The sequence below is a fragment of the Harmonia axyridis genome, chromosome 5, assembly GCF_914767665.1.
Source record: "Harmonia axyridis chromosome 5, icHarAxyr1.1, whole genome shotgun sequence".
NCBI lineage: Eukaryota > Metazoa > Arthropoda > Insecta > Coleoptera > Coccinellidae > Harmonia > Harmonia axyridis.
In genome coordinates, this window is record NC_059505.1 from 3,393,793 (window position 1) to 3,407,888 (window position 14,096).

Sequence of the window (14,096 nt, forward strand, 5' to 3'; positions counted from 1 at the left end):
TGAATTTTATGTATCCGCAATATAATCTTGTGGCATTACATTTTAAATATGATTTCTGGCATATGACCGCCACGGCTGGCTCGGATGTAGTCCAATCTGGACGTCCAATTTTCGATGACTTTTTCCAACATTTGTGGCCGTATATCGGCAATAACACGGCGAATGTTGTCTTCCAAATGGTCGAGGGTTTGTGACTTATCCCCATAGACCAATGACTTTACATAGCCCAACAGAAAGTTGTCTAGCGGTGTTAAATCACAAGATCTTGGAGGCCAATTCACAGATCCAAAACGTGAAATTAGGCGGTCACCAAACGTGTCTTTCAATAATTCGATTGTGGCACGAGCTGTGTGACATGATGGGCCGTCTTGTTGGAACCACAGCTCCTGGACATCATGGTTGTTCAATTCAGGAATGAAAAAGTTAGTAATCATGGCTCTATACCGATCACCATTGACTGTAAAGCGCACCTAACAGTCAGTTTTTCTGGAAGTAACGGTGTTTCGACATACACTTGAGGATTAGCTTCACTCCAAATGCGGCAGTTTTGTTTGTTGACGTAGACATTCAACCAGAAGTGCGCTTCATCGCTAAACAAAATAAAATGGACGTAGTGCGCGATACGTATTCCGCAAAGAAACATTATTTTCGAAATAAAATTGCACTATTTGCAAGCATTGTTCAGGCGTGATGAATTGCCAAACCAAACTGAGAATAAATCACTTGAAAGCTGTTTAATCGGTCGCCATCTTGAACAGTAATGCCAACTTAAAGTTATATACCTCGAAAAAAAAACACCCTATATAACACCCCTTGAAAGTCGGTACACATTCTTGACGCACCCTGTATAGAAATGTCATTATCGAGTATTCACAAATAAATGATGTGCTTTACTATTGTCTGAAGACTTTTCGTATAACACTTCAAATATAATTGAATACTTACTCCTATTTAAAATTGAAAATCAATGATCTTTAACAAAAATTTTAACCCCACCTATTATAATCGAGTCATACCGAGTAATCTCAAATATAAATATCATGTGATAATCAACATCTGCTTCGTTAATTTTTTGATAATGACCATGCACCGTAAATACAAAAGATCAGGAAAATGCGAAAGATTCGCAATGAAATCGAAGTGCGCTTGTTACCATCCTATATAAATCAATCAACACAATTCTTCAACACGGCAAGGAAGTATATATAACATCAAACACATTATAAATTTGTTTCATAACTCTCTGTCTTCTCTGAGTACGCGCAGGTTCATTCGATTGGTGAGGACAAGTTGCGTTGAACTTGAAGACAAAAAAGAAAGTATTTTATTGTGATCATATCGAAATAGAGGACCGGCAATAAATTTGAGAAAATCCGTGCAAAAATTTTAAAATCGACATGATAGGAAAGTGAACTGTTTGTTGTTTTTATAAAGTGATAATAAAATAATACGTGATAAGTTTTAACCGTTGTGGAGATGGATGTTGAAGAATTCAGATGCAGGGGAAAAGAAATGGTGGATTACATTTGCTCCTACCTGAACAATGTTGAAAAGAAAAGAGTTACTCCTAACGTGGAACCCGGATATTTGAGGAACTTGTTACCGGAAGAAGCACCGCAAGAACCAGAAAGTTGGGATGATATTATGAAGGATGTGGATGATAAAATAATGCCTGGGATAACACATTGGCAGCACCCTAGATTTCATGCCTATTTTCCCAGTGGTAATTCTTTTCCGAGTATATTGGCGGATATGTTGAGTGATGCTATAGGATGTATAGGATTTTCTTGGGTGAGTAAACAAATTCATAAACAACATATGAAAAATATGGATAATACATCCCTCAACTTTTCTCGAGAATATGATCCTAGAAACTTATTAAATAATGCAGTATGAAAAAAACTTCGAGTACTCATATAATATATATCCATTTTCAGAAACCCTGTTCAAAAGTGAGCAACATTTTTACCGAATGACGTGCGAAACTTAACCCAACTTTCCTATTAAAATAATAAGGGTGACAAATTCTCTGTAGAATTTATCATTTTACGTTTCAAAACACACAAGTACAAAATTTAAGTACCATTTCTTTCATTTGAGCTCCTTCAAAATTTCAAAATATGTATTTTATGAAGAGTTGTAAAACTAATGGAATTTTCATTGTGGAAACATTTTCAATTCGAGACAATCATTTTTTGAGAAAAATAACATTTTAAACCCGATGTATCCAATTTCTGACGATTCTGTCAAAATGAATGATTTTCCACGAAAAATAGAAGCTGATACCGGGTGATTTTTTTAGTTGGATATTTAAAAAATCTCGAAAAGGGGACCTCTTACGGAAAAATATTTCGAATAAAAGGTTAATGGTTTTGAAGGGAAAGTCCACTTATGCCAGAACCTCTTTGGAATTTTGAATAGGTACTCTTATTTTTTTATTGCAGATTCGTATTCTACAGAAAAAAAATTCAAAACTTAGGTACGGACAATTTTTCAAGATTCGTCTCAGATGGCTCTGTAATCGAATTTGAAATTTCCAACTAAAGGATCTTAATTTATCCCTTCCATTAATCATTTTAATATGAAATTTTAGTCGTAGATTGTTAACTGTTCGTTGGAACAGTGGAAAACATAAAGATGCGAATAAAGATAGAAGGCTTGACGGAGATTTCTGCTAGATTCCAAGTAATCTTCTTTTAATTGATACATCCTTATTAATTAATGGGTAGTCTATGGTTTTGATGCTATCATCAACTTCAAATTTCACAAGAGGATTGAAGTTGATAGTTCATTTTAGGGATTCACGGCTTGACTTGATTTTCAAGCTACTTGGCTTGAGTTTGACTCTATTTCAAGTCAAGCTCAAGTCAAGCAGTAGTTTTTCGATCTCAAATTTGAATAAGTTTCAGCAGATAAACTTCGTGAAGGCTGCTATTTTATAAAATTATAATGATTTTTTTCTCTGAATGTAAACAGTGTACTTAGGCAACAAAGCAGAAAATATAAAAAAATAAATGATATATTAAATACTAAAATGACATTTAAATTGAAGAGTAAACATCTGGAACTAGGTAACCTAGGTAATTGCACCAATTCACACATGCTGTAATTCACACCGTTTAAAATGTTATATTTGGTAGATATCCCAAATTGTGATAATTTTTTACTAGTTGTTCATGAAGGTTATGCGGAAATGATGAAGTTCTTGCTGAGTTTATAGATATATTAGGTATGCTCCATCTTTGGTGTTGTGATAGTAACGCAGAAAAAAGCAATTGAAGTTTATTTTTGTTGCTTTTCCTAGAATATCAATTCACCAGACCAAATTCACGAAACGTTGCCAGAAAGTTTTGACAAATTTACCCCTATAGCCAAAAATAATTTTTTTCCTGTGGGTTCATCTCAAATCTAAATCTTATATTTATGAATCCACTCACCTGGGGCATTCTAATAGTATATTCTGAAACAAGTTGCAGAATGGGCTCCTATTCCAACACGAATGCGAAATTCAAAAACGAGCGACAAATGAGCGAGTTTTGGAACGCATGAGTGTTGGAATTGCCTTCTGCAAAGAGTATTAGACGATATTTTCTCTATTTCAGTCAAGTTTTGTATAATATCGTTGAAATTCAATGAAAAGTTCAGAGTATACATCCTAGTGACATTTGTATTGTATATTGGCAGTTGGTGTGACTGTTACGAAAATTGACAGATTACGGAATTTCAATTTGAATCGTAAGTTTCGAATTTTGAGATAATTTATAATTACGCATGGAATTCATGAATTATGTCTGACGAAATCAATTCAACAGATATAAAAGAAATTGCGAATAATGTCGGAAATAATTTAACCAAATCCAAATTATATTATATTGACAATAATTGACGTGTGTTGAATTTTAATAGGATTGAATTGTAAACAACCACAAAACGAAGAGTGTTCAGAAGCCCCTAACTTCACTTCAATGCTTTCCTCAGTTTTGTTCTGAAAGCTACAGATAGGATCAGTATGATCGTTTTTAATGTAACATGATCTTTTAATAACATAATTTTGATGTATTTGGAAGAATCCATGTAAGTTGTCATTATTGGAAGGTCAAGCATAAGGAACTTAATTTAATTGAGCGATTTGCGTCTTCTCTAAGCCACGACATTCTTGACGATGTAAAGATTGTAAAGTGATTTAGATATGTGAAGTGAATTTTTTTTGGTTTGGGGAACTTGCAAGCCCGTCAGGTATAGAATTGTAGACAATTTTCAAGATCTCAGATTTAGAACAGAATGACGATCAAATTTACAACATCTCAAATTGAGAAAATTTATTTTAAATTGGAATTTCACGCATTGTAGGTATTTTATTGAACATCATGTGATTCAGAATGATGTTTCAAAGCATACTTCACTGGACTGATCATTCAAATTCCTTGAACAGATTCAAGTGCCTCATAATTGGTATTCACGGATGAATTCATGTGTAGTCGAAAAAATAGATTTCCAGAAAATCACTGACTTAGTTTTAGGAGGTTTTGGGATATGGTTCAATCATGAATTAATTGATGTCGGTGAGTTTCAGAAGTAATAGTCACTCAAGCAGATTCCTATTAGAAGAGATATTTGGAATAATTGCAATTTTCGTTTGAATTTTAATCCATTAAGGTCATCGTTAGATCAATCTGGAGAATCCTCCTTTATGAACTACACATCTTAGGCATTTCGAGAATTCTTGATTAATAAATTGACCTAAATTCATTGAGCACTCTAACTTCCTTGGCATGGAGCGAATGAATGAATCAAATCTTTTAGAAAATTTCAGACTGCAACACTCTTGTTCTTCCTTATTATATTGGAGAGTTGAAAGAGCAATAAAATTACTCCAATACACAAACATTGACTATTTAAAATTTTTTATGACTGAGCAAATATGTTGAAAGGATGGTGTGAATCATTTAATAAACAATAGTATAATTGGCCTCTCGGCCATATCAAATAGGATATTAAGATATTTCCAGACTCATAAATCGTATATTTCGTAACATCACACTTGAGATGCACCTAAGCATCTCTAGTAATCATAGCATCCTGATTTCTTCAACCTAGGACTTAATTTGACATCCTCTAAAGTGTGAGTTGCTGGAAAATCTCTATGATACCTATACTATTAGTATTTGAGCCTTCTCACAACATAGTGCAGAATTTTTGATGATCGCTCTATCGGAACTAGAGAAAAGTCAAGTAGAATATCGGAAAAAATCTTATATTTCAGTTCAGTCAAATTCCACCTAAATTAACTTTTGCATGTACATGTATAATCACAATTTCATGTTTTATGCAAAATGTTTGCAATATATTCGCATTTGAAAAAGGAATACCCGTTGATTTGTCCATTTTTTTGATTCATGACCTATAATTATCTTAATATGCGATCAAAAACTCATAAATTTGGACGGTATGATCTAACACGAAGTTTCTTTGGATAAGTATCTGTTTGCGAATGTTTATAATATGTATGTGCTGCATACAGTTATGTTTGCACATGATTCTATACGTTCTGAAGAAAATGTTTGCTGTGAGATTCTAGTCATTAAATAATTGAAGATACAGTCATATAAAAGAACCGCTGTCGCAATAATTGTCCATTTTCACAAGAACCATTAACGGTATCAGTACAATCTTCATTAAAATTTGTAACAAAAAAAAATATAGAAGAATATAGGGTAGTCCAAAAAGGTTTCATTGCAAATAGCCCGTTATCTTGACAGCTGTTACTTTTGAAGCTGTCGTCTTTTGACATTTGACAAGTCAAAACTACGCCATTACTAAAAATGGAAAGATAAACGCTTCAATACCGCTATGAAATTCCCTGCAAAAATGGTGAAAATTTTGAAATCAATTTTCGCAAAAGTAGAGCACTTTTGAGTTCTCGTGAAACCGGCTGGCAATAGTTAAACTGGTGAAAAAATTCGAGCTTTGAGACAAATTAGTAATGTGGAGAATCGAAAGCGTGTACGTATCTCAAAAACAACTGAGAATAATACTGATGTAGCCCGTAGTGTGGACGAAAACCAAGATTTCAAACTTCAATTGAAATCTATGTCAATCCTAAACAGTCGATTCAAGATCTTAAAGATGAAAATCGTAAAGTTATCGAAGACATACACCTGTGAATATCCGAGTGGGTCATGGAATATTTCATGAAAGGTATATGGTGCTGCAACCATAGCCGTGGCAACCATTTGGGTCGTTTTCCATCATTAATGGCATACCTTCCTCTTTACAATGAAATAAACATCGATTTATTTAGGAAAATATACTTGTTTGTTTTGTAATATGAAAATGAAACCTTTTATAGGAAAACCATTTATGAAAGAATTTGAAAGATTGTAGAATCCATATTTCATAAACCTACAAGTTTCAAAGACTAGATCACTCATCATCCTTTCTATCGAGAAATTAAGAAATCACTGTGTCCTTGGAGACATCAGAACTGTATATATGTATATGTGGTCTCAACGGGCGCAATTTGTGCTCAAATAAATGCTATTCTGCTTGAATATTCTTTGGTTTGCAGTTTCACGTTTTCGTGAGGATTTTTAAAACACTGATGGACGACAGACGAGGACTTTATAGCGGAAACATAATTGAACACTCTACTAACTCAACTGGTCATCGCACCTCGTAACTTACTCCACTGAACTCTCCTTTTCCCAGTTTTATACCTGGGTTACAAACATAAAACCATATTGTACACCGTGAATTTCTTCTTCCTTTTCTTATTATATTCAAAATGGCGACAAATGAAAGTGATACAGATACTAGCTCCCAAAAGGACGGTGAAAATAGTGATAATAAATGTCATTATTGTGTTAGAAAAGTTAAAGAAAGTGTAAAATGTGGCAAATGCGACAACAATTTCCACAAATCTTGCATGCTACGTGCCGCAAACCAAGAAAATGCAACATGTAAACATGAGATGGTCGAACCGAATACGGCGATAAAAATGCTTGAAATGGAAAATACACTTCTCAAAAGGCTTCTACAGGAGATGACAGAGAAAAATCAGGTATTGATGGAAAACAACTCCCTTCTAAGAGGAAAAATATCACAAATGGAGAACCAAAACATTCATAAAAAATCATATGCACAGATAACAGATAACCAAAATAACCCAGTTAATATCATAAACAAAACAAATCCCATAACCAAACCTATAATGAGACCACAGAAGGAAAATAAAACGGACAATCAGAATACAGATCCTTCAAAAGTATTTCAATCAACCTCTGTGAATAAACAACTTAACCTTAAAACGAAGAATGTAAACACTCAGAATCAAGAAACGATAAATAAACAAAGGGAACATGAGCTCACAAATATAGATGATGTGAACGGATTTAAAGAAGTCAAATATAAAGTTAATAAAAGACATAAAGTTAAAACAGGGACTGGAATAAATAATAATACAACATTCAAATCATCCAAATTGAATGAAGACAAAAAAGCCTGGCTGTTTATATCAAGAATACATAAAGATGTTACAGAGACAGATATAATCAAATTTATCGCCAATAAAGGAAAAGTGCAAGAGAATAAAATATCAGTGAAAATATTGAACTTGAGGAATAATGAAAACATACATTATAACAGCATCATGTTAGGTGTCCCTTTTGAAATGAAAGATATTGCATATGAAAACGATTTCTGGCCAACTGGAATAAAATACACAAGATTTGATTTCAAAAGGGGACAACATTTTTTAGACAAAAGACCCCCCATAAACAATCAACTGTAAATGATCAGAAAAAACAAAACAATCAATATAAAATCACAATCTTTCATCAAAATATAAGATCAATTGGAAATTCAACAGAAAAACTAGAAAAACTAACAGACGAAAACCCAGATATAAAAATAGTATGCATCTCGGAACATTGGAAAACGGAAAAACAAATCATGCATCACACCATAAAAAACTTCACTTTAACGGCTAAATATTGTAGACCACTAGGAGAACATGGAGGAACTGCAATATTTGTCAGAAATGACATAGAATCATGGGAAAGACAAGATATAGGGAAAATATCAAAAATAAAACAATTTGAGTGTGCTGCCATAGAGTACCACTTAGACCACAAAAAATGGATATGTCTTGCTGTATATAATGATGGAAATACAGAACAAATTACAACACAGTTAACACCTATTTTAGAAAAACTCACAAAGGAAAACTATGAAATAATAATAACAGGAGATTTCAACATCAATATGCTACAAGAAAACAAAACAAAAAGAGATTGGACGAACTTCCTAAAAACCTTCGGAATCGAGCAAACAATATTTGAACCTACAAGAATAACCCACTCAACATCAACATGCTTAGATGGTATTTATGTCAAAGTAAACTCTCCTTATAGCACAGAGATATTACAAACTCATATATCAGATCACCTCGCACAAAAAATATCTTTTTCACTCAATAAAACTATCAATTATACTCACATAAGAGCGTTATCTGAAAAAAACCTCAACGATTTAAAAAAATCATTATCCCAACAGAACTGGTCATCAGTTTATGAGTGTGATCAAAAAAACATTAATGAACAATTTAATATATTCCATAATATTTATCTTGAACACTTCAATAGCAGCTGTCCTCTCATAAAAATTCCAATAAAATCTAAAAAACACAAACCAAAACACAACAATATTGAAATTCAACAAACAAAACATGAGTTAGATATATTATTTATACTGAGCACTAAAAATAAAAAATTCTGGAATAAATACATAATAACAAAACAAAAATATGATAAACTGCTCACCAAAAACAAAACTGACAACTTCGGAAAACTCATAGAAAATTCAGACAATAAAAATAAAACAATCTGGTCCATTGTAAATTCTCTACATAAAAACAATTATGATACCCAAATTCCTAGGAAACGAAACATGGAAAATTTAGCAAATGAATTTAATGAATACATCTTACATGCTGCTACTAACCTTACTAAAAACATAAACCAGAAAAAAAGGCCAATGACATACACCAAAGCACAATATATATTTACAACACAAAAAATTAATGAACAAAATATAATGGATATTATCAAAAAGTTGAAAAATAAAACCTCAAGTGGAATAGATGAAATCTCAAACAAAACAATTAAACATACCAAAGAGGAAATAATTCAGGTAATAACATATATCATTAATAACTCTATCACAGAAGGATATTTCCCATCAAAACTTAAAACAGCAGAAATACGACCGAAATTCAAAACTGGTGACCCTGAAGATTATGGAAATTACAGGCCCATTAGCATAATCTCATCATTTGCAAAATTATTCGAACAGGCATTCTGCCAGCAAATAATGGAATTCTTCATATCAAAAAGACTACTTGGCTCAAACCAACATGGATGCTTGAAAGGAAAATCAACACAAACAGCAATATTCCAATTTATAAAAAGAATTATAGAAGCCTTCGAAGATTGTGAACTGGCACTAGGAATATTTCTGGACCTGTCCAAAGCATATGATTGTCTTGACCCAGAAATCCTCTACCAAAAACTTGAACACTATGGAATACAGGGAAACGCATTAAGATGGATTAAATCCTATTTCTATGGACGTACGCAGCAGGTTAAAATTCGGATAAATGGATCAGACATTAAATCAGAAGAACGGCAAATCAAGATGGGGATACCACAAGGCAGCGTAGCAGGGACAGTAATGTTTCTCATTTATATTAACGACTTTGGTCATATTTCTCTGATCGAGGACCGAACAGAAATAACAAATGTTCACTATGTAGATGATACAAACCTTCTAACAGTACAACCATTATGGCCTGATCTCAGGAGTATAACTGAAAAAATAATGCACTACACTGAAGAATGGTTAGAGAATAACAACTTAATACTCAACAAAACGAAAACCAAGATGATATTATTCCATCCAATACACTCTAATATAGAAAATCCTAGAAAAATCAACATAAACAAACAAGAATTCAAGATATCAGAACACACAAAATTTCTTGGTATATACATTGATGGTGATATGAAATGGAAAACACATATAGCAAACTTAGAAGACAAAATTGCATCATCATTGTATGCTTTCAGAGTAACAGCTAAATATCTAAATCCTGAAGTAACGAAAACTGTATATTATGCAATGATAGAATCAAAATTGAGATATGGACTGATATTTTACGGATCTGGAAACATACAATCCCTTTTCAGACTCCAAAAAAAAGCTGTGAGGTTAATATGCAGCTTGAATTACAACCAATCATGCAGAGGATTTTTCCGGCAGAAAAGGATATTGACATTATATGGCTTATACATACAAGAATGCATTCTGTTTATACATAAGAATAATGAATTATTTGAACAATACAAGAATCTGAAGGAAAGATATGAAACTAGAACACAGAATTATAACTATCCCAAATATAGACTAACAACAACCCAACAACAAGCAGAATACAGATGTCTACTATTATACAATCATCTACCAAATGAAACAAAGAACATCACAAACTACAAAATATTTAAGAAGAAAATATTCTCGATGTTGATGGATATGGAACCCTATTGCCTACAAGATTATTTAGGAAATAACTAGAAAATATACTACTTTTTTGACACTATTTCATTTCATTTCATGTTGTGAACTTGAGACGATTCTGAAATAAAGAGTATTTATTATTATTATTATTATTATTATTATTATTCTCTAAGTTGTATGCCTGCGCAATGGTATCATGGTACCTGCACTCTACTAAGGTTAGGGGAAAGATATTCTCTATTGTATCTTTCTGAGGACCTTAGGAATGAGAACGTTTTATAAACAAGTTCCACGAAAGACCATTGCTACACTAACGCAGGTACATTTATATGAAGTATTGTGACGACAAATTGTAGTCGCCACATGCTATCGATATGAAAGTTTAAACGAAGCTTGAAATGCGTATTTCTTTCAATTCTCGTATGAAAAAGGCTCAATTATATTCTGGTATATCTCAAACAATCCAACAGAAAGAGTGAAACATAATATATACGATAAAACAGTTGAATTTTCTCCGTTATTTATAAATTTCTTTTTTTTGCAGGCTGCCAGTCCGTCATGCACAGAATTAGAAACCATAGTAATTGATTGGTTGGGAAAAGCTATAGGCTTACCAAATCATTTCATCACTTCTTCCAGAGGAAGTACTGGTGGAGGTGTAATACAAGGATCAGCAAGTGAATGTATTCTAGTTTCAATGTTGGCCGCTCGAAATCAAGCCATCAAACATCTGAAGAAGAAGAACCCAGATGTAGAAGATAGTGCTTTCTTACCCAAATTAGTAGGATATTGCTCGAGAGAATCACACTCTTGCGTTGAGAAAGCTGCCAAGATACTGCTTGTCAATCTGAGAATATTGGATCCAGACGAAAACTGTTCCCTACGTGGTGAAACTCTCAGAGAAGCCATGAAAGAAGATGAAGCGAAAGGATTGTTACCATTTTTTGTATCGACAACTTTAGGAACAACATCTTGTTGCTCATTCGATAATTTATTAGAAATTGGTCCTATATGTAAGGAAAAACCTTGTACTTGGTTACACGTGGATGCTGCTTATGGTGGAAATGCTTTGATCCTTCCCGAATTGAAATATCTTCTAAAAGGTCTAGAATACGCGGACTCCTTCAACATAAACCCTAACAAATGGCTTTTAGTGAATTTTGATTGCTCCTGTTTATGGGTGAAATCGCGAAAAAGACTTACTCATGCTTTAGTGGTAGATCCATTGTACTTGCAGCATGCAAACGCAGATGAAGCAATAGATTACAGACATTGGGGTATTCCTCTAAGCCGGAGATTTCGGGCATTGAAACTTTGGTTCGTTATAAGGAAATATGGTCTAACTGGACTACAATCTTACATAAGGAATCATATAAAATTAGCTAAATATTTCGAGAGTCTTGTACTTGAAGATAGTAGATTTGAAATAATGAACGAAGTTAGATTAGGTTTAGTTTGTTTTCGCGTAAAAGCGAATGATACAGTCAATCAAAATCTCTTAGCTATTATCAACGCAGCTGGAAAGCTGCACATGATTCCTTCTATGGTTAAAGGGAAATATGTTATCAGATTCTGTGTGACCCACGAATACGCAAAACAAGAAGATATGGATGTAGCATGGTCGGTGATACAGAAACATGCTTCAAGACTTATTGATATGCGAAAAGAAATCTTTATCAGACCTCCTCTTACACGCCAAAAATCCAAAAGATTTTCCTTCACCAGAAGTGTTTCTAAAGAACTTTATAGAAGATCTATTAGCAAATCTAACTTGCACGATGGTGCTACACCTATTTTGATTGCCGATACTGATGATGAAAATGAAAAATACAATGATGGCATACTAAATGATTTGGTGAATTCTAACAACTTTGACGAAGATGATGAAGTGTTTATTAACTGCGAGGAACCTGATAAGAGAATTCTAGCAGCAAATTCAATATAAAAGTATTTATTTCAAAACTTTATTTTAATGTGTACAAATATATTTTGAATATTAATTTAAATGAACAATTAAAAAATTTTGAACCGACTTTTTTACTTTAAATCCTTGAACCCTTCACCCTTGTAAATCTTGATCAAAAAAATATTAATCGATCCTCAAATTAAGCACAGTACTTCTCGTAATGCTACCAAATTTAAAAATATTTACCTTTGTTTTTCTAGTATTCACCTTCAAAATATCATTTGAATAAAGTGAGTTGGAGTCATTAGGTTCTTCCAAAGACTTTTCAATTTATGTAATAAAAATCCAAATATCTCCAAAACGGTAGGTTTTGAGCATATGAAACTCCAAAAAAACTTGGGTTCTTTCATTCCGTGCAATCTGAAAATTCAATGAAACTGGGTGTTCCATAAGAAAAAACATATGTTTGGTCATTTACACTTTTTGGTACAGCCTGTGTATTTCTTAACAATTTGAGAATGTGGCTGTGACGAATCCTCATGATACTGTGTCGAAAAAAAATGAAGATTTCAACGTAAAAGAGCATCGCGTCAATGGTGGAACATCCTGTACTCAGTGGCGACGCCAGCTTTCAAAAACAGGGGTGGCCAATATAGGGGGCCGGAATTTTTTGGGGGTGCCAAAATAAAGCGAAAATATAGTTCTGCTAATCTTTTAGCTTTAGTCGCCACTGCCTGTACATAATATAGACCCAGATGAAAGTTTTGAAGAAATTCTATTGTACGATCACTGTTACCTACTCTTGTTTTATCATCCATTCCCAATTTTTGTGTGTCTATCTCAATGAAAGATGCTCTTTAACGTGTACTTTACTAGTACATATTTTACAATCTGCCAACGCAATTGTAGTAGTAGTAGTCAACATCGGGGATGTAGCTCAGTGGTAGAGCGTTCGCTTTGCATGTGAAAGGCCCCGGGTTCGATCCCCGGCATCTCCAAGAAATTTTTTGACCTTATCAAAGGAAATTCGAAAATAACATTTACAATTATGAAAATTTTTTGATTCATCTCTGATTGATTTCCTAGCCTTCAATTTTTTACATTAGCTAGCAGGGTAATCGATAATCAATAATATTTTGACATTTGAAAAATCCAGCACGTGCGAATGCGACTGTAATCCTTGCAGTCCACATCGGGGATGTAGCTCAGTGGTAGAGCGTTCGCTTTGCATGTGAAAGGCCCCGGGTTCGATCCCCGGCATCTCCATAAAATTTTTTGTCCTCGTCTATAGATTTTTTATAATTTAAGGGAAAATTTAAAGTAACCTTCATACATATTATTGTTGATGTATTATGTATTTGAGAGCCTTTCATTTTGTTGATATTAGCCGCCAGGATAACCGATAATCAATAATATGATTACCTGTGAATGCGATTAAATTATCTCTTGTCATTTGATATTTTACTTTTGATGTGGTTACATTTTACTAGTGATGTGGTAGGCATGCTTCGCTCAGTAAGGAAATAGCGTTGTAATAAAAGATAATATTCTTTCTACAATTATTCTATTAATTTGATAATATTGGAATTGGATGTGATTTATTAATCATCTCCTAGAC

The 14,096-nt window shown here is 33.3% G+C and overlaps 1 protein-coding gene and 2 non-coding genes across 3 annotated transcripts; all 3 read left to right on the forward strand.

Annotated features, from left to right (window-relative positions):
• The first annotated feature begins 1,086 nt into the window (after positions 1-1,086).
• LOC123680214 (aromatic-L-amino-acid decarboxylase-like) lies at positions 1,087-12,604 on the forward strand. Its single transcript, XM_045618005.1, has 2 exons — positions 1,087-1,791; positions 11,117-12,604. Exons 1-2 carry the CDS (start codon positions 1,477-1,479, stop codon positions 12,515-12,517), a joined length of 1,716 nt encoding a protein of 571 aa, XP_045473961.1. The 5' UTR covers positions 1,087-1,476; the 3' UTR covers positions 12,518-12,604.
• Positions 12,605-13,404: 800 nt separating this feature from the next.
• Positions 13,405-13,476, forward strand: Trnaa-ugc. The gene has a single exon. It is a non-coding gene; the product is annotated as a tRNA-Ala (tRNA).
• A 196-nt stretch (positions 13,477-13,672) lies between these two features.
• On the forward strand, positions 13,673-13,744 carry Trnaa-ugc. Its single transcript has one exon. It is a non-coding gene; the product is annotated as a tRNA-Ala (tRNA).
• The last annotated feature ends 352 nt before the right edge of the window (positions 13,745-14,096 follow it).

What these genes read in the sequence shown, in the direction of transcription:
- LOC123680214 (XM_045618005.1), top strand. Translation starts at nt 1,477, where the DNA reads ATGGATGTTGAAGAATTCAGATGCAGGGGAAAAGAAATGGTGGATTAC. An exon ending in GATGTATAGGATTTTCTTGG is followed by an intron (nt 1,792 to 11,116) that starts GTGAGTAAACAA and finishes TTTTTTTTGCAG; the next exon opens with GCTGCCAGTCCGTCATGCAC.